Source organism: Oncorhynchus kisutch, linkage group LG3 (genome assembly GCF_002021735.2).
Source record: "Oncorhynchus kisutch isolate 150728-3 linkage group LG3, Okis_V2, whole genome shotgun sequence".
NCBI lineage: Eukaryota > Metazoa > Chordata > Actinopteri > Salmoniformes > Salmonidae > Oncorhynchus > Oncorhynchus kisutch.
The window spans coordinates 43217202-43238471 of NC_034176.2; the positions used below are offsets into that span (position 1 = coordinate 43217202).

The 21270-nt window shown below is 41.8% G+C and overlaps 2 protein-coding genes across 3 annotated transcripts in view; one reads left to right on the forward strand and one right to left on the reverse strand.

The window, feature by feature from the left end:
- The window catches only part of col27a1b (collagen, type XXVII, alpha 1b), a 144016-nt gene extending 130054 nt beyond the window's left edge, over nt 1–13962 (forward strand). Inside the window, exons 47-60 of the mRNA XM_031806685.1 lie at nt 845–952; nt 1991–2098; nt 2250–2357; nt 2596–2649; nt 8060–8122; nt 8314–8367; nt 8480–8515; nt 8900–8953; nt 9083–9106; nt 9219–9284; nt 9582–9753; nt 10086–10195; nt 10416–10634; nt 12390–13962. Coding sequence (XP_031662545.1) covers nt 845–952; nt 1991–2098; nt 2250–2357; nt 2596–2649; nt 8060–8122; nt 8314–8367; nt 8480–8515; nt 8900–8953; nt 9083–9106; nt 9219–9284; nt 9582–9753; nt 10086–10195; nt 10416–10634; nt 12390–12536 — 1323 coding nt within the window. The 3' untranslated portion in view covers nt 12537–13962. The remainder of the gene's footprint in view (nt 1–844; nt 953–1990; nt 2099–2249; nt 2358–2595; nt 2650–8059; nt 8123–8313; nt 8368–8479; nt 8516–8899; nt 8954–9082; nt 9107–9218; nt 9285–9581; nt 9754–10085; nt 10196–10415; nt 10635–12389) is intronic.
- A 99-nt stretch (nt 13963–14061) lies between these two features.
- zgc:101858 (SDR_c11 domain-containing protein) lies at nt 14062–19703 on the reverse strand. Of its 2 annotated transcripts, XM_020475410.2 has the most exons (8): nt 19554–19703; nt 19209–19379; nt 16188–16366; nt 15811–15904; nt 15469–15538; nt 15316–15352; nt 15162–15225; nt 14062–14907 (listed from the first exon to the last, which is right to left on the reverse strand). In XM_020475410.2, exons 1-8 carry the CDS (start codon nt 19575–19577, stop codon nt 14749–14751), a joined length of 798 nt encoding a protein of 265 aa, XP_020330999.1. In that variant the 5' UTR covers nt 19578–19703; the 3' UTR covers nt 14062–14748. The 2 variants fall into 2 exon arrangements, with proteins under 2 accessions (XP_020330999.1, XP_031662553.1); XM_031806693.1 differs by having other exon boundaries at nt 14071–14907; nt 15162–15352; nt 19554–19683.
- Between the last annotated feature and the right edge of the window lie 1567 nt (nt 19704–21270).

Sequence of the window (21270 nt, forward strand, 5' to 3'; positions counted from 1 at the left end):
ACCTACCCTTACCACCTGGGGGCAGCCGTTAGGAAGTCCAGGATCCAGTTGCACAGGGAGGTGTTTAGTCAGGGTCCTTAACTTAGTGATGAGCTTTGAGGGCTCTAGGGTGTTGAATGCTGAGCTGTAGTCAATGAATAGCATTCTCACATAAGTGCTCCTTTTGTCCAGGTGGGAAAGGGCAGAGTGGAGTGCAATAGAGATTGCATCATCTGTGGATCTGTTTGGGAGGTATGAAAATTGGAGTGGGTCTAGGGTTTCTGGGATAATGGTGTTGATGTGAGCCATGACCAGCCTTTCAAAGCACTTCATGACTACAGATGTGAGTGCTACGTGTCTGTAGTCATTTAGGCAGGTTACCTTGGTGTTCTTGGGCACAGGGACTATTGTGGTCTGCTTGAAACGTGTTGGTATTACAGACTCGGTCAGGGACAGGTTGAAAATGTCAGTGAAGACACTTGCCAGTTGGTCAGTGCATGCTCTGAGTACACGTCCTGGTAATCCATCTAACCTTGCGGCCTTGTGAATGTTGACCTGTTTAAAGGTCTTACTCACATCGGCTACATAGAGCGTGATCACACAGTTGTCCGGAACAGCTGGTGCTCTCAAGCATGCTTCTGTGTTGCTTGCCTCAAAGCACGCATAGAAGTCATTTAGCTCGTCTGGTAGGCTTGTGTCACTGGGCAGCTCATGGCTGTATTTCCCTTTGTAGTAGGATTCAGTCTTAGCCCTGTATTAACGCTTTGCCTGTTTGATGGTTCGCCGGAGGGCATAGCGGGATTTCTTATGTACTAGAATGGAGGTTATGATACAGTAGATATGCTTATTTCTGTGTATTTCATAGGGTCCAGAGGGTCATACTGGCCCAAAGGGAGTTGTGGGCAGAGAAGGCCTTGAGGGCCAGCCTGGAATGGACGGCCATCCTGGGAAAGACGGAGACAAAGGAGTAAAGGTAAGTACAGACAATAACTGTGTACTCCTCCCTGACTGAAATGACCAGGGCCTCATTTCCCAGAGCCTTTTTAGCATTAAGATCATCGTTAGAACCTTCTTAGAATGTATCTTTAGTAGCCAAGGTGTTTCCCAGAGCCTTTCTTTGGTAACATGGCTCTTAAATACTGTTGCACATCTACGAGTGATCCAGAACACTCATAGTGCAGCCAAAGTGCATCGTCAGATGCTTTTTTGCCCTTCCACATCACTTTGTTCACAGAAGATCTCCACTGAATATAGAATCAAGATATTTAAGCTATCCGTCTGACTGTGACTGCGAATAACTTCAGAACAAAGTTGACTAAAAATACAAAGTATTTGCAATTGCAAGTGAAGGATAAAATGATGCTTCAAATGAAAACCGAGATGACTGCATTAATAAGTACATAGGCTACAATGAACCAGTATCTGGGCTTGAAATGAATGCTTCAAATGAAAACCGAGATGACTGCATTAATAAGTACATAGGCTACAATGAACCAGTACCCAGGATCCTTCAATTCAAAGTCCCATTAACCTACTCTGCAGACGTTATAACATCAAAATACATTTGGTACTCACCAAAATATGGAGTTTTGCAGAGCAACTATAGTCATTATTGCCATTATGCACGGTATGTACTCACAAAAAAGGCTTGCCTCAATGTGTTTCATGATGTGTGATAACATGTGTGCAATGATTTAGCACTATTATTGGGTAACCACAATAAGCTGCTTCAATAGCCTATTTGCAGCCATAGGTGGTAATATCCCTCTAGGAGCTGATTCGTTGTCAGTATTGTGGAATAGTTCTAATGTTATGGTAAGATTTAAATGGAGAAAGCTGATCCGAGAGCAGCACTCCTTTCTTTCGATCCTATCAATATCAAAGCATGGTCTAACAAAAGACTTAGCGAACGTTCTCTCTACGTGCTCGTAAATATCAATGCATCTTAATGCTCAAGTTATGTTTTCTGTAAGGCTTCAGTCACCATCAGCTCTGTGTGTTCACTCCTCAGGGTGAGCAAGGGGACGACGGAGAGTTTGGTATTATCGGCAAAGCTGGAAACCACGGTAAAACGGGCGTGCCAGGGCTTCCAGGCGATCAGGGCCTCTTTGGATCGAAGGTGAGAGAGAAGAGAACATGCTGCAATGAACTATAGAGACCCATCATGTTTATCATGTTCGACATTGTTTAAGGTGTTAAGAAAAAGGAATATGCACTTTGCTTGTTATTCCATTAAAACTGGTTTCTGTCCATGTGTGCGTGTGTCACAGGGTGAGAGGGGTCTCCCAGGCCAAACTGGACCTTTAGGGAAAAAAGGCCACATTGGTGGAATGGGGTTGCCAGGGAAACAGGGTCACCAGGGACCCAAAGGACAGCCTGTGAGTAACATAGCAATAGTGTGGAGTCAGAGAAGAAGTTGCTCATTATGTAGCCCTGTTCAGTCTCACTTGACTGAAAATTCTTGGTCACCAAACCGGTTTGTCATCGTTTGCATCTGTAACTCAAAGGTTATTTGGTTGGTAATGAGTAATGCCCACAGACTTATGGTAATGACTAGAATATGTGATGATGCTGGTGATGAAGATGAAGATGTTTCCGTCTCTCTCCTCTCCTCAGGGTGACACAGGTGAATCAGGGTACCCAGGGGTTCTCGGAATGTTTGGACCAAAGGTACGCTACACTTCCCTCTGTTTTCATCTCCCACCTGAGTCACATGATCAAATGAAACAATTCATTAATCATCTATACATTTTCCCAATAACAGCTTGGCATTATCAGGTGCTAAAACAACAGCTCTCCTTTCAGACATGGACTCGCTAGAACATTCTGAACGCACCTGTGGCACATTTTGTGTTACAGCCTGAATTTAAAATTGATTAAATTGACAAATTAATTACAAATGAAAAGCTGAAATGTCTTGAGTCAATAAGTATTCAACCCCTTTGTTATGAAAAGCCTAAATAAGTTCAGGAGTAAAAATGTGCTTAATAAATCATGTAATAAGTTGCATGGACTCACTTTGTGTGCAAAAATAGTGTTTAACATGATTTTTGAATGACTATCTCATCTCTGTACGCCACACATACAATTATGCGTAAGGTCCCTCAGTCGAGCAGTGAATTTCAAACACAGAGTCAACCACAAAGACCAGGGATGTTTTCAATTATTATAATTAGTTTTTAAATGTAACCTTTATTTAACTAGGCAAGTCAGTTAAGAACAAATTCTTATTTACAATGCGGCCTACCCCGGCCAAACCCGGACTACGCTGGGCCAATTATGCACTGCCCTATGGGACTCCCAATCATGGTCGGATGTGATACAGCCTGGAATCAAACCAGGAACTGTAGTGACGCCTCTTGCACTGAGATGCAGTGCCTTAGACGGCTGCGCCACTCTGGAGACCAAAATGCTTTGCAAAGAAAGGGCACCTTCTTCTAGATGGGTAAAAATAAATAAATAAATATACATTTGAGCATGGTAAAGTTATTAATTACACTTTGGATGGTGTATCAATACACCCAGTCACTACAAACTCAGTTGCCAGAGAGGAAGGAAACCGCTCAGGGATTTTACTATGAGGCCAATGGTGACTTTAAACAGTTACATACTTTGATGGCTGTGACAGGAGAAAACTGAGGATGGATCCACAATACTAACCCAATTGACAGAGTAAAAAGAAGGAAGCCTGTACAGAATATAAATATTCCAAAACATGCATCCTGCTTGCAACAAGGTACTAAAGTAACACTGCAAAAAATGTGGCAAAGGAATTACATTTTTGTCCTGAAGCGTTATATTTTGGGCAAATCAGCCAACAAGATGAGTAGGCCTAACGAACAGCAAAAGCATTAGCCTATGTCAATCTACTATTCCCATAGTACAAAAATTGACTTATTCTGTGTGATAAAATAAATATTCCAAACATAGTCTAGGACAGTTGTGGAATGCGATAGATCCAAAATTAATACAAACATTGGCATAAAAAAACTGTTTTACGCAGTGAGGCTTACGCAACAGTTCAGAACGTTTAGCTTAAAATGTTAATACATTTCTACAGTATTTCTTCACATTATAAGCGCAGCAATGCGCACACAGCAGTAGGCTATAAACTCACGTGCTGCTTCTGTATGCCAGTTAGGCTCTACAGCCCTTGTAAAGCAGATGAATGTGCTTAATTTGGCCACTTTAGTTGTGATACAAACCTTATCAAAACATATAGGACTATGGGCTAGGCTACATGAGGTGTGATTCAAAAAAGTCGCGGTTAATTTTCATGCCAGCCAGGTAGGCTATACTCCTGTTGTAAAGATAAACAATATGATTAATATTAGGAAAGTTTAGAACTAAATATAGTAGGCCGAGCCTAAAGAAAGCTGATGGGAACCTCTTTTTAATAGAGGCCATCACTCTGTTTTCTCACACAATTGCATAACCTATAGAAATGTTGCGATACATGAGCTCATGGGTTCTCATGAAGTCTTTGATTATATTTTCGATTACATTTGCATTGATGTCAGAGTGATTAGAGGGACAACAGAGTGCTGAGTACCAGGCTGTTAGCAAGTTTGGCAGGCTACTAATAACCAACAGCAGCATCAGCATTTTGGATTCCTAATTACTGAGACTAAATGGTCATGTGGATTTGGACTCTTCATGGATTGTGAACGCCGATGTGGCGGTAATACGGTCACCGCAACAGCACTGTTCCTGAGTGGAAGAGTTACAGTTTTGACTTAAATCTACTTGAAAATCTATGGCAAGACCTGAAAATGGTTGTCTAGCAATGATCAACAACCAATTTGACGTAGCTTGTCGAATTTTGAAAAGAATAATGGGCAAATGTTGCACAATCCAGGTGTGGAAAGCAATATATATATATATATATATATATATAATATATATATATAGCTTCTCTCTTTCACTAATTGTGGTTATTCTCTCTCTCTCTTTCTCTTCTCTTTCTCTCTATATACTCAACAAAAATATAAACGTAACACGTAAACTGTTGGTCCCATGTTTCATTAACTAAAATAAAGATCCCAGAAATGTTCCATACGCACATAAAGCTTATTTCTCTCAAATGTTGTGTACAAATGTATTTACAGTAGAAATACCGTGACGAGATCCTGAGGCCCATTGCCATGCCATTCATCCACCGCCGCCGTCCCGTTTTTCAGCATGATAATGCACATCCCCATGTTGTAAGGGTCTGTACACAAAAGGTTCTTCCATGGGTTGCTTTACTCACCAGACATGTCACCCATTGAGCACGTTTGGGACGCTCTGGATCGACGTGTACGACAGTGTGTTCCAGTTCCCGCCAATATCCAGCAACTTCGCGCAGCCATTGAAGAGGAGAGGGACAACATTCCACAGGCCACAATCAACAGCCTGATCAACTCTATGCGAAGGAGATGTGTCGTGGTGCATGAGGCAAATGGTGGTCACACCAGATACTGACAGGTTTTCTGCTCTACACCCCTACCTTTTTTTAAGGTGTCTGTGACCAAGAAGTGGGCTGATATAAATACTATGCATGCCATTCTCTCTTGACTAAGAAATTATGGGCAGAAAGACAAATTCAACCTCATCTTTCATTGAATCAGATGGCTTATTCATCACAAAACCATTTGATGTTGCCAATTATTTTAATGATTACTTTATTGACAAATTGGGCTAACTTGGCCAGGAAATACCAACAACGAACAGCGAGCCATCATATTCACGCACACAAAAGGAAATAATTAAAGAAAAGCATTGCAAGTTGGAATTTTGTAAAGTTAGTGTGGGAGAGGTGGAAAAATTATTGTTATCAATCAATCTTGACAAACCTCCTGGCATTGACAACTTAGATGGAAAGCTACTTAGGATGGCAGCCGACTCTATAGCCACTCCTATCTGTCATATCTTTAATCTGAGCCTAGAGGAAAGTCTTTGTCCTCAGACCTGGAGAGAAGCCAAGTATTTCCGCTACCCAAGAGTTGGAAAGCAGACTTTACTGGGTCTAACAGCAGACCTATAAGCTTGCTGCCAGTTCTTAGCAAATTGTTGGAAAAAAATGTGTTTGATCAAATACAATGTTATTTCTCTGTAAACAAATTATAAACAGACTTTCAGCATGCTTATTTATAGAGAAGGGCATTCACTGTCACAAATTACTGATTGGTTGAAAGAAATGGATAATAATAAGAGTGTGGGAACTGTACTGTTAGATTTCAGTCCAGCCTTTGACATTATTGACCATAGCCATATTGTGGATTCAGAGGTATCTATCTAATAGAACTCAGAGGGTTTTCTTTAATGGAAGCTTCTCTCTCTTTCACTAATTGTGGTTGTTCTCTTTCCCTCTCTCTCTTTCGCTTCTATTTCTCTCTCTATTTCTCTCTCTCTTCTGCTCTCTCTCTCTCTTTTTCTCTCTCTCTTTTTCTCTCATTAATTTTCGGGATGGAAAAATGTTTTAAGTATAAACTTAAACAACTAAAACCAGATATAAAGTAGGTAGAGAAGATAATGGACGTATATATATTTTTACAATATAATCTAGTGACAACTAACAATCACCAAAATAAAAGGAGACAGTCAGGGAGAATTGAAAATTCCAAAAACAATTAATTTAGCAGTATTAATTGTTTTATGTTTGAGCAAAAGAACACAGCAAAACTGGATAACATGGCAAAATGCATAGAATTGCAGGAAACTAGCTTTAAAACTGTAAAATGTTCTCAACGCCATGGCACATTATATTGAATCGCAAGAAATTAGTTTTAAAACTGCAACATTTTCTCTCAGTTGCATGGCAAAATTTGTCGAGTTGGAGGCAGTTAGCTTTTAAACTGCAAAACAAATTCTCAGCTCCAGGGAGAAATTTGTAGAATTGCAGGAAATTCGTCATTTTCTCTGCAGCGCCAAGAAAATGTTCTTTCAAATGTAGCCACGCAACGGCCGACCACGCTCATTGCCACGCCTCCTACCACACCCACCACCTAAGCCCTTTTTTGATCCAGGAAAAAATCCTGCAATGGTGAATGAATGAAACACAGCAAACACATCTTGCTCTTGAATTAATACTTGCATAAACATTTCAAATAGTTAAATGTCTCTAGTGAAGGACCCTCTCCTTCTCAGTTGGCCAAAAATATGGTTCTGATAAAACAACGCCAAAAAGCATAACCCATTTTCAGTGGTAAATCAGAGATTGGCTGGAGATTATTAGAGAGCTTGAGAGGAATTTAAAGCCTCAAACGGTTTGGTAGCATTTTTTGTTTTTGCCCTGAAAGCGATAAATCAGAATTAAAGACTGCTGCATTTGGACAGAAGAACGGTCCACAATAAATTAAACGCACCCACGCATAACGTCACTTAACATGCCATAACTTTTGTTACTCTGCTACTCTGTAGTGATGTTGCTCTGCAGGTGCTGGCCAGCTGAGAAAACAGAGACGTTAGCAGGCTTTACTGAACTTTTAGGCAGTCATTTAGTGTGTTGTATGACTGCCAGTGCTCCACTTGGAGATTTTCCTAGTGTTTCAGTTTGATATACAGTGTACGCACAGTCACACAACAGAGGATGCTAAACAGATGATACACCCATATGGTGCAACCTTCCACTCATTTGGCCCATATCGTCATACTTCACATTCAGTGTGCATTATCAACATGTATGTTTGTCAACACATGTATTTGTATCCAACCTGTTCTCAGCCTCATATCAGAATTAGACGTTAATCCATGTTCCTCAAACATCAAATTTCAAAGTTGTTCCAAAGTGAAGTGTTGAAGGTTAAGTTTAGGCATTAACTCTGAATGGTTAAGGTAAGGGTTAAGATTTGTGATAAGCTTAAAACAAAAATATCAAAAACAACTTTTTATCGCTGGATTCGAACTTGCAACCTTTGGAATCGGAAGACAGATGCTTCCCCGTCCACAACACCCTATCAAAATCTAAACATGCTTGAAGGTAAAATCGCTCACTGTTGCCTCTAGTGGCCAGTTTCCACATCTCCTGACATCCTCAGACATGGATGGATGTTGAATACTGACTTGTATAACGAGTGACCTGGCTGTTGTATCTCCATAGGGACCTCCAGGAGATCTCGGCCCAGCTGGGATACAAGGACCAAAAGGGCCACATGGATTGATGGTAAGAAGAGAAAAGAAAAATGTGGACATTATGATCCTGAGTTTTTACCTGTACAGGGAAAACTCTGGGCTGTAGCTGTAACTACAAAGCCATTTTTTCCCCCTGGTTAGGCCAGTTAAAAATGATTCTCTGCCTAGTCAGATATCTACCTATACTTCTACTTTATCACCATGGTTTTTCTCTCTCTCCAGGGCAATGTTGGTGCCATAGGCCCAGTTGGTATCATCGGACCCAGTGGTAGTCCAGTATGTACATCATTAAATCTCATACCTTCTGATATGCAACACATGTTAACCCTCTCTCTTATTTGGCAATAATGGAGGGATTTCCCCTCTTTCTTTTCTCTCTCCCCATCAGGGACCCCATGGTGACAAAGGGAGTCGAGGGGAGACGGTGCGTGTCCATATCTTTGATGAATCCGATCCCCTATAGACCCAGGTTGCGTCTGAAATTGCACTCTATTCCCTATATAGTGGGTACCATTTCGGACACAACCCATTGCTTAGTGTGGAGAGCACACTACTTAAAGTACATTTAGCTTCGACGCCCAAAGCCCTTTCCCTTTCCCTTAGTCCTCTGTTGTGGAATAATTTCAGACAGTGAGAGATGACTGCTGGGCTGCTGCTTGATGCTGCTTTTGCTTCTCCTGGTAAAGGAGTTTAAATGATGAAATCCACAATATTGATTGGTCAAGACCAGTCCCCAGTTGGAGTATTATTGTCTAGTGTATTGGGGGTTTATTAATCCAAGCGTGTTTCTGTTTCTTTTCATAAACAGGGGGTGCAAGGACCAAGGGGCCTTCCTGGTCCACGTGGACCACCCGGGCCCCCAGTAAGTCCTTTGTGTTATTTATGTTACTCTGTGGCAGTGTTAACCTGATTTTAATATTAATTATTTTGTATACTGTACTATGACTGCACAATACATTAAAACCCACTTTCTATTTCCTTTGGTTTCTAGGGTCTTCCTGGTTCTCTGACATTTGTAAGTCTGCTTTACCCTTGTGTTAAAACTTGACTGTGTCAGGAAGGATGAAGAGGCGTGAAAGTAAGTGTTCCAGGGTGGACTTACTGTGTCATTTTGTCATCTCTTCCAGAGAAAGGAGGCTATTGGAGCTGCTTTCCAAGTCATTATTGATTCCCATGCTGCACTGAGGTCAGAGGTGAGTACTCTGTGAGATGATCCCTTGGGAATTCATCAATGTGGCCAGAGGGTAATTGTGTGTGTTAATGTCGGTGTGTAAAATGTGGTGCACATCAAACATGGTGCCCGTTATATGGAGTTAGATGTACAAAACTGAAGTAAGTCTCTTACAAATCAATGATTATGGGCTACTGTAGGCTCCCCATATGTTGACTTTGTCTTCATACATTTTAGCACATTATCATGTGTCTACCTTATACAGAGGCAATTTATCTCCTAGTGGTGCTGTGTGACCATTGTCCTCATTCCATTCTAGAGTTACCATGTCATGGACCTGCCCATGTTGGACCACCAGGGTACAGAGATCTTCAAGACCCTCCACTACCTCAGCACACTGATCCAGAGCCTGAAGAACCCGCTAGGCACCCACGACAACCCAGCACGCATCTGCCGAGACCTCAAGGACTGTGAACAGAGGATGAACGATGGTAAGGAAGTTGGAACTAATGTCAACTGAAAGACATGAACAGCTGTGACATTATTTCCACAGAAAAATATAAGGTTAATTTATTCAGTTACTAGGTCCTAGGGCCAATAGTTTAACCTGCACGTGACTCTGGGCTCATATGTGCTATAACTACGGCATAAACAATACGTCTATATACCTGACGAAGCTAGTGACACCTCTTCCAAAAGCACTATATACATCCTTGCCATAGCCCCTCAGAACTCAGCTGTCAATAGGTGTCCACTCTGGTGAAATTACACTACTCCTGTATCCAAAATCCCTTTTCACTCAGTTTATTTTCCCTCCCTTAAGGCACTTACTGGGTCGACCCAAATCTCGGCTGCTCGGCTGACACAATCGAAGTGACGTGTAACTTCAGCAGCGGCGGCCAGACCTGTCTGAAACCCATCACAGTATCCAAGGTCAGCATCAACCTCTATTGCTCTCACTATCTGGCTCATTTGAATTTCCTGTCTTTTGTGGCTTTTTGACAAGCCCTAACCTTTAAGTTCAAATAGGATTTTGGGAGATTTAGTCATCTCGGCACCTAGAACCAAATCTTGCAGCCTGCTGGTGTTTCGTCTGTCACAAGAGACTACGGATGGAATTGTAACGGTAGTTGACTTTTGTCTCTGTCTGCAGCTGGAGATTGGTGTAGGTCGCATCCAAATTAACTTCCTCCACCTCCTGAGCTCTGAGGCAGTGCAACACGTCACCATCCACTGCCTGAACGTCCCTGTGTGGGCCAACAGTTCCTCCCTGGAGCCCTCCCCCACCGCTGTGCGCTTCAAGGCCTGGAGTGGAGACATGATCCAGGCTGGAGGACTCTTAGAGCCCCACGTTGTGAGGGATGACTGCTGGGTATGTTGACCAGTCAAAGATTGCTCTGCAACACTTTGCATGAATGCGCCAGTATACCATGTAATAAGGATACTCTATTATTACTTATCTAACCAGAATGTAATTACCCAGTTGTACAGTGCCATCAGAAATTATTTGACTTAATTCACAATTTGTTGTGTTACAGCCTGAATAAAATAAAATAAAAATGTCTCACCCATCTACACACAACACCCCATAATGACAAAGTGAAATCATGTCTTTTTTTTGCCATTTTTATAAAATGTTTTGAAAATATCTAATTTATAGAAGTATTTCCATTCCCGAGTCAATACTTTGTAGAAGCAGCTTTGGCACCGATTAGACCTGAGTGTTTCTGGGTAAGTCTCTAAAAGCTTTCCACACCTGGATTGTGCAACATTTGCCCATTATTATTTTCAAAAATGTTGAGCTCTGTCAAATTGGTTGCTGGTCATTGTTAGACACCAATTTTCAGGTCTTGCCATAGATTTTCAAGTAGATTTTAGTCAAAACTGTAACTCAGCCACTCAGGAACATTCACTGTCTTCTTGGTAAGCAACTCGTGTATATTTGGCCTTGTGCTTTAGGTTATTGTCCCGCTGAAAGGTGAATTAATCTGTGTCTGGTGGAAAGCAGACTGAACCAGGTTTTCCTCTAGGATTTTGCCTGTGCTTAGCTGTATTTTGTTTCATTTTCATCCTGAAAAACTCACCAGTCCTTAATGATTACAAGCACACCTGTAACATGATACAGCCATCACTATGCTTGAAAATATGGAGAGTCGTACTCAGTAATGTGTTGAATTTGCTATATTTTTTACAGTATTACTTTAGTGCCTTGTTGCAAACAGGATGTATGCCTTGGAATATTTGTTTGGCCAGGCTTCCTTCTTTTCACTCTGTCAATTACATTAGTATAATGGAGTAACTATAATGTTGTTGATCCATCAGTTTACTCCTGTCACAACCATTCAACTCTGTAACTGTTTTAAAGTGACCATTGGCCTCATAGTGAAATCCTTGAGCGGTTTCTCTCCTCTCCGGCAACTGCGTTAGGAAGGACGCCTGTATTATTTCTGTAACTGGATGTATTGATACACCATCCAAAGTGTAACTAATAATAACTTCACCACGCTCAAAGGGTCAATGTCTTTTTTTTTTTTACCCATCTACCAATAGGTACCCTTCTTTCTGAGGCATTGGGGAAACAACCCTGGTCTTTGTGGTTGAATATGTGTTTGAAATTCACTGCTTGAATGAGGGACCTTACAGATAATTGTGCGTGTGTGTGTGGGGTACAGAGATGAGGTAGACATTCAAAAATCTTTTTAAACACTATTTCACACAGAGTGAGTCTGTGCAACTTGTGACTTGTTAAGCACATTTTACTCCTGAACTTATTTAGGCTTGCCATAACAAAGGGGTTGAATACATATTGACTCAAGATATTTCAGCTTTTCATTTTCTATTAATTTGTAAAACATTTAAAAAACATAATTCCACTTTGAAATGGTGACAAATCTGAATTAAATCCATTTTAAATTAAGGCTGTAACAAAAATCTGAAAAAGTCCAGGGATGCGGCTGAATACTCTCAGAAGGCGCTTTATTTCATATCAATCTGCCAATAGTGCAAAGCATGACCAAATACTGTTCAGCCTCTGCATTTTGTTTTATACTCTGTGCTCCAATATTCAAATAGTTTTGTTCTTTTATCTCAAAGATTTTCTAACCAGCAGAACTTCCTTGTCTTTCAGATCAAAGATGGCCGCTGGCACCAGACCCATTTCATCTTCCAGACCCAGGACCCCAACTTACTCCCCATCCTGAACGTGTATAACCTACCAGCCACAGAGCCTGGCTCACACTACCACCTAGAGGTGGGCCCTGTGTGCTTCCTATAGAGGCCTGTTGTTATAGAAGCCCAAAATACATTACATACACAGCCTCCTCATAGGAGTGACTTAAGGGGGATGGTGGAGGTTAGGAGGGGCTCCCTGTCCCCATATACTGGGGCCCATCAGGAGATGCAGGGCAGGTCAGGTCCCTTACCCTGCAGCATATGCTCGGACTGCAGAAACAGAAAGGGGGCGCCATTGAGGGACTGACCAGGAGAAACTGCAGAGATACAATGGGGCATCTCACACTATAGTTCCTACTGCCTGCCTGAGGAGAAGATATTAAGCTTTGGCTTCTTTCAGGGACTTGTTTTACTGTTGCACAGTATGAGCCCTGAATGCCAGAGTGAGAGAAAATAATATGACAATCTCTCTTCTGACATCACACTTGGACAACATTTTTAAATTATTCCTTTTCATGGTCTGCACTCAACATGTAATGAAAGATGTATAAAGTAATAGGGAACTATTATACATGTATTAGCATGTTATGCAGTACATCTTGTTAAAATGTCACACATATACATATTATTTATACATGTTACATGTATATCTTAATATAAAAGTGCAATAGACATCTCCTTCTGCAACTTTTCAAAGCAATTCAGGTTTACAGTGATCTCAAAACATTGGATATAATAGTATCATAACATTCAGGTGTAGGAATAGTTCCTATCATACATCCACAGGTGTATGCTTTCCAGCCATCTTCTCCTGCCTAGTCTGCAGATGAGGTATGAATCTACTTGTACTTGTGAATTGGTGCAGAAGAAATGCCCACCAGGCTATAAAAACTATTGCATTCACACACACAAACATGTCTGATGTGCGTTTCCCTAGTCAAGTGAATTGAAGCTTGTAAGAGAGAGTGGATCCAGAAGAGTGTCAGTCTGTCTACCTCTCATCGAGCTATGGTGCTTTCAACTGAGAAACAGAGACGACACCTGATACCTGGTGCTAAAATAATTAACCGACTCCCGTGGTGGGTCTTGTTTAATCTTGACAGAATATATCTACATGCCTTTTATACTTCAAAAGGGAATATTTTTTTATACATTACGAATGCAAGTAATTTTTAAAAAATCAAACTCACTTTTCAAGCTAACAAAACAGCGTTTTCCCCCTGCATCATCATTGTATCCCCTTTGTCCGAGTCTGAAGCTATTATTGAAGATTTAGGTCTTGTTTTTATTACTTGTTGAATGTATATAATTATGCAAAGCTTTTTGTTGTATACAGTGGATCCCAACATGCTAATTTATGTTATTTAATGTCCATGGGTTTTGCGACTTTGTCATCTATTACACTTCCCATCATCAGAGCATTTGTTATTTTGCATACATTTGTGGCTTCATGGATTTCGTTATCTTTTTTCTTCTTCGAAACTGTACTGTATTTGGACCGTTTAATGCTTTTACACTTACTGTTTTACACCTTATTGTTGACCATGTTTGTGATACTCTACAGACCAACCAACCATGAACTCAGAATACCTCTCATCACACCAACCATAAACTCAGAATACCTCTCATCACACAACTCAGAGCCCTCCATTTGCATTTATTTCATTACTTTAACACATCTGAGTCAGACAGCAGATTTTTGTTTAGGTTAAGGGATAGATGTTAGTGGTTATAATGCTCATTCATTCATCTTTGCAGATCCTCTGCTTCAAAATATTGCAGCTTCTAGTTTTCACTTTCCTTTTCTTCAACATTCAGGTGTTCAATAAATATTTGAAACCCAAAAAGACCATTGTGTTTTAACATTTTAAATTGTTAGCTACAAAGACACCTTGAACGGAGTTAGTTTTCAATAAAAGTTGTCAATAAAATATTGAATTCATTATTATCATAGTGCATACACCGAGGCTTTTTGTTGTTGTTGTAAAATAGCTAATGTATTATTGCAACTGAAATATGAAAAGTTTTCCCTTTTAAAGTGTAAAAATTCTTACACTTCACATCTTCACCACGAGGGCACTCATGTTCCAGTTTGAAACCCAATCTCCCATCTAAGCGTACAGTCATCTAGTTGAACACAGAAGAACTAAAGGATCTTGACATGATTTCACTTTTATAGCATACTAGGGCATACTATACATTTCATTATATTCTGTCTGTCTAGACTCAAAATATATAATTTTTTAAATAACACAAACCAAGGGAGACAGTTCAGGTTTGTATCGGCTGCCAGTCAATGATCATGTCACAGGATATTATCTTGGACACATGGCGTGGCGCCCCCCATCCACAGGTAGGTTGACCCCGGTAATGAAGGTGGCAGCATCTGACGCCAGGAAGGCTATGGCATGGGCCACCTCCTCTACCTCACCTGGTCTCCCCAGGGCGTGGGTCTGCTTACACTTCTCAAGGAACTGAAGGGGGAGGAGAGAGGAAAATGGAGAGAAAGAGAGACGGGGTAGGAGAGAGCAAGTGAGTGCGTTCGGAGAGACAGAAAGATATTGCATTATAACTAGGTGACTGACAACATTCTCTGTCATATAGTAAGCCATGAGCTCTCTAAACATTGACATTTTACAATATACAGTACATACATTTTGGAACGCCATCCAGTGAACACAACCTTGTAAAACAATGTGTTAGGTCCCTGTATAACATAGTAGGTTACCTGAGCATACTGCTCCTCATCCAGGCCTGCTCTCCTGTGGACATCTGTTATGATCACACCAGGACTGGAAGGGGAAAGACAGAGAGAGAGATCAATATGGTGGTAATAACTACATAACAAATAATAATTAAGTATCAAAACAGACTTGACATACCAGACAGAGTTCACTCGCACCTGCTTCGACGCTAGCTCTGGGAGAAATAGGAGTCGTTTGAGTATCTCCTTTATTTTCACCCACTAATAATAATAATACATATTACAGAAAATAGAATGAAAAGTGAATGGGAGAAAAACAAATCATTCTTACCAAGTGCTATGCATCGTGTGAATTGGTCAATAGCGGACTTGGACATACAATAGGCAAGGACACCTGGGAACTAGAAACAAATGTACAATTGTGTGCATCAGAAATCATACTGGAATAGTGTCACAGGTGGGATCTGAAGCTCAGTCTCCTGTTTGGGAATCCAACATCTCAACCATAAGGCTAGGAGTACATTTCCATTTCGGGCAGGTGACACAGATTATTATTATTTTTTTGTCAGAGGCAGGGCTACCTCATCAAGAGAGCATGAGCCTGACTTGCCTCCGCTACCAAAAGAATGACAAAGAAACACACACAAACCCCCGATGGTCTGGTAATACTCACTGATCGTTGCCCGTTGACACTGGACACATTGACAATAGAACCCTTAGTCCTGATGAGGTGGGGCACACACAGCTGAGTCAGATGGTACACTGATCTGTAGAATAACAAAAACATTCAGAAAGAAAGGGGGCGGGGCAACAGTCCAAGTAGAGATGTTAGTGTCTGAAAAATACTGACATGATCTTCTCGTACATGATTTTGCATAACAATGCACTGCAATTAATAAACACAGAACATAGATTTCAGGCTTCATCTAATGAAAGCTTCTTTTTTTAGTTTGTGGTGCCCTAGATGTCATTCAAGGCCCTACGTTACATATAATCTTCAGTCTATCATGAAGTCTATTCTTTAGGGCATTATAGGTCTGCTAATCCTACCTGACGTTGACGTTCATGACCTTGTCATACTGAGCCAGGTCACCTGTCTCAATGCTGCCCATGGCCAGAATGCCAGCGCTATTGATCAGCACATCCAGCCGGCCAAAGTGGGCAATGGTCAGTTCCACTGTCTTCTTTACGGTGTCCTCGTTGGTCAGGTCCCCTGGTACAAGCAAGGGCTGGTGGGCAGCAATGGACAGATCATGTTACTCATTCATCACTTTTGTTAGTGTCGTACTGTCATAATACAGGTATTGCAATTAGGGGGGTTCGATATAGCTCGCCAAGGGAACTAGTGGGCGGATTTTACCAAGGTAAAGACAGTTTCAGGTTGGATATTTGACGGATATTCATGCTTCCAAACCTCAATAGCTTTCAAACCACTTGAGCCACAGGCTCCAAATAAGTGTCATGATGTTGGAAAAATTGCACACAACATTGCACAGGTCTTATTTTCACAATTTGGACATTTATTAGCATTGCAAAGCAAATTAACGTGGAAATGTGAGCAGCATTTTGTATTCCTAATTGAATTAGTTAGGCAACGTAAAAAGTACAAACTTTGTTTTACATTTGAATTTTAATAGCTCCTTGGTCATGTGACCTAGTGACTTCAAACAAGGTTCAGAATGTCAAAACAGTGGGCCTGAACATTGCACACCCTTTTGTTTGTCCATTTTCATCTCACATCATCTTACATTAATTTGCCTGCTCTGCCCCCCTGAAGGACTGTGTCACTTACACACCTATTCACTTGGGCCTTCCTGACCTCCAAGCAGACCCCCATTGACCTGGTGACTCCTGGCCTCTAGGCTTACACTCCCTGCCCACCTTCTCCCTGGCCCTGAGTGTATAGCTTATTCCCTGGAACTACAGACCTCCAGACCTACTCTCCCTACCTGGTCAACACCCCTCTCCCTTGGCCTTAGAATATAGCTTACTCCCTGGAATTGCGAAGATGTCTATTGTCCCGCTGTCAGGAACCACGTGCACCTGGTAACCCGAAACAGGCTCTTGGCACCTGGTCATTTGAAACAGGCTCTGTGCTCCTGGTAACCCACCCAAGTCCCCACTCCAACCTCCATGGCCTGAGTCCGGCCGCCCCTGCTTGGAATATGAGTGCCCCCCCGCCTTGATGGAGGCCTCCTTGTGCACCTGGTAACCTGAAATAAGCTCTGGGCACCTGGTGACCTGCCCGCTTTTATCCACTCAGAGACAAAGTCCCCAACCCAACCTCCACAGCCTGAGTGCTGCCCCCAGTCCGAGTCCGGCCGCTCCTGCTCAGACTCTGAGTGCCCCCCGCCTTGGGGGAGGCCTCCTTGTGCACCTGGTAACCTTTTGACTTCCACAGCGAGTCCCAACCTGACTCACAGTCCCACCAGAGGACGGGCGACCACCACCTAGCCCCCAACCTATCCAGAGCCCCATGTCAATGTCTTATGCCTTCTACACACCTGCCTGGGCTCTCTCACACTCTGTGTCTGGCCCTTCTCCGTGGACCTGGTAAACCTTAAGTAAAGGAGGAGGATTGTGGAGGAAGATGCCTTCCGTCCCCGACAAATGCTTGGATCGAGGGCTGACTTTCAATAGATCACAGCGAGTAAGCTGCTCTGCTACGTATTAAACCCTGACCCAGAATCAGGTAGTCTACGAGTGATCAACGCTTGGTGAATTCTGATTCACAATGATTGGAAGAGCCGACATCGAAGGATCGAAAAGCCACGTCAGTATGAACGCTAGGCCGCCACAAGCCAGTTATCAAATCAAATTTATTTATATAGCCCTTTGTACATCAGCTGATATCTCAAAGTGCTGTACAGAAACCCAGCCTAAAACCCCAAACAGCAAGCAATGCAGGTGTAGAAGCACGTGTTATCACTGTGTTAACATTTGATACCTCCTGCTTAAAAGCCAAAAATTCAGAAGGATCGTGAGGCCCCGCTTTCACGGTCTGTATTCATACTGAAAGTCAAGATCAAGCGAGGTTTAGCACTTCTTCTCCACGGGAAGTTTATGTCCTCCCTAAGCTCACCTTAGGACACCTGCATTACTGTTTGACAGGTGCACCTCCCCAGTCAAACTCCCCACCTGCCAGTGGCTGTTCACCTTGGAGACCTGCTGCGGATACGGGTACGGCCTGGCGTAAGATTTACACCCTCTCCCCTGGATTTTCAAGGGCCAGGGAGAGCTCACCGGACGGCACCGAAACCGCAACGCTTTCCAGGGCTTGGGCCCCTCTCTCGGGGCGAACCTATTCCAGGGAACCCTGCACGTCACAAACAAAAGAGAACTCTCCCCGGGGCTCCGCCAGCTTCTCCGGGATCGGTCGCGTTACCTCACTGGATGCCTCGCGGCGCCAGTTTCCACTGTCAACAATGTCTGTTGACATTCTGAAAGTAGTTTGAGTCCAGTAGGTCACATGACCAAAGAGCTATTGAATTACAAAGTTCATGTAAAATCATGTGAGATGAAAATGGACAAACTAAAGGGTGGGCAATATGTACGTCGACTGAGTGTATATTCTGAACCTTATTTTGTAGTCAGTAGGTCACATGACCAAGGAACTATTGAAATGTTACATTTGGAAAAATGTATTTAAAATCGTGTGAGATGAAAAAGGTGTGCAATATAGAAGGGTAGTCGTGGACATTCTGAACCTTGTTTGAGGTCAGGACAATTGAAATTAAAAAATGTAAATAAATAATTTAAAATAGTGCGAGATGTAAATCCACTAGAACCCGTTTTTAAAGTTTTAGGAGCATTGGTTATGTTAACTGCTGTTGGTGGACGTAAGGAAAGCTACAGGCGAATATCCAACCGGAGTCTATACCTCGGTGCGGATTTTGCACATTTTAATTTAGACCATTCTACTATAGTGACAACCCACCCACCTGGGCAGAAGGACTGAATGTAGAACGTTATAGTTAGCTACTCTGTAACAAATACTACACCATGTCAGCGTAAATTATCTGTTACTTTGTATCAACATGACAATGACATGAATTGCACACTGGACTGTACCTCCGCAGCACCCAGGTCCGTGCACTGTTTTGCTATGTTGGTGAGGTTTTCCACGTCGCGCCCGTTCAATGCGAGCAAGGCACCAAGTTTAGCGAACATGATGCTTGTCCCTGCCCCGATGCCCGAGCTGGCACCTGTGATCAAAGTCACTTTGTCTTTCAAAGATGATACCTAAAGAGACAAAAAAAAGAATGTAAACAAAAACATTAAGGTTCTGTGAAGATTCCATTTCGATATGCTGCTTGCGGCGAGTTTACAACATATTTAAGCAAACAGATAAGGCAATAGGCAGCGTTTGACAGTGTGCTAATCTAACATGAGCATGCACAAATAATTCTGACTCACCTTAAATCCTTCCCCTGAAGCCATAACGGCTTTTAAATGACTACAACCAGGTTTAAATCTGTAAAATCGGTCACGTTCACTCGTGGCAGTGTTTAGCAACTCCGTCCCAAGTTATTTACGCGATATTCTGACGTCATCAAAATGAGACAGAAATAAATGCCAGAATGTAGTTTTCTTTATGGATTTCACAAACGAAGGCGATTCAAGTTTATCATCATGATGGAAAAATTAAAACACACACTTTATTATAAATACTTTATTTGGTACAAAATGTAAAACACAAGTAATATTTCAAACCAAAATAATATTATTGGACTAACAGAGCTACAAGCATTGATTTAACGAATGTGTTTAGAATCATAGCCAATAGCAGACCATTTAGATCATTTAGTCCAATAGCAGACCTCTAGCTCAAAACATAGAAGCTAAAAACTGATTTTCATAGTTTCTTGTTCATTCTCCAATCAGAACGTTCTACTGATTATGGATGTAGATTCGGGCGCGGGATATGTAGGATTTGATTTATTTGACAAAATAAAAAAACATAATACAACCTCATGTGGATACAATGCATTTAAAAATCATAGAGGATAACACAAAAACATGTTTAAACAACTTTCCATTGTGGTCTTCTTGTTAACAGAATATATTATTCATAAATGAACAACAAATTAAAGATGGAAATCAAATGGAGTTGAGGCAGTTCGGAAAAGTCAATATGGATTGAGCAGAGGGTGCATCGATGGTACAGTGCAGCCAATGAGAAAGTCAGACAAGCTAGGAGCTTTTTATCAGGGCCCATTGCTTTGTCTGACGTTCCCAGTTCCTCCATAGTAGCCGATCATCCGTTGCCGACAGTGTAGCACCCACCTGGGTGATGCTTTGAACTGAAGATATTGTACAACGCTGTGTACTACTCCCTTCACAGAACAGCACAAACGGGCTCTAATCAGAATAGAAAGAGAAGTGGGAGGCCCCGGGCCACAACTGAGGAAGAGGACAAGTGCATTAGAGTGTCTAGTTTGAGAAACACACACCTCACAAGTCCTAAACTGGCAGCTTCATTAAATAGTACCCACAAAACACCAGTCTCAACGTCATCAGTGAAGAGGTGACTCCGGGATGCTGGCCTTCTAGGCAGAGTTGCACAGAAAAAGCTATATCTCAGACTGGCCAATAAAAATAAAAGATTAAGATGGGCAAAAGTACACAAACACTGGACAGAGGAACTCTGCCTCCCGCTCCTCTTTCTATTCTGGTTAGGGCCAGTTTGTGCTGTTCTGTGAAGGGTGTAGTACACAGCGCTGTACGATATCTTCAGTTTCTTGGCAATTTCTTGCATGGAAAAGCTATAATTTCTGAGATCAAGAATAGACTGATGAGTTTCAGAGGAAAGTTATTTGTTTCTGGCCATTTTGAGCCTGTAATCGAACCCACAGATGCTGATGCTCCAAAATACTCAACTAGTCTAAAGAATGCCAGTTGTATTGCTTCTTTAATCAGGCAACAGTTTTCAGCTGTGCTAACATAATTGCAAAAGGGTTTTCTATTTATCAATTAGCATTTTAAAATGATAAACTTGGATTAGCTAACACAACATGCCATTGGAACACAGGGGTGATGGTTGCTGATAATGGGCCTCTGTACGCCTATGTAGATATTCCATAAAAAACCTGCAGTTTCCACCTACAATAGTAATTTACAACATTAACAATGT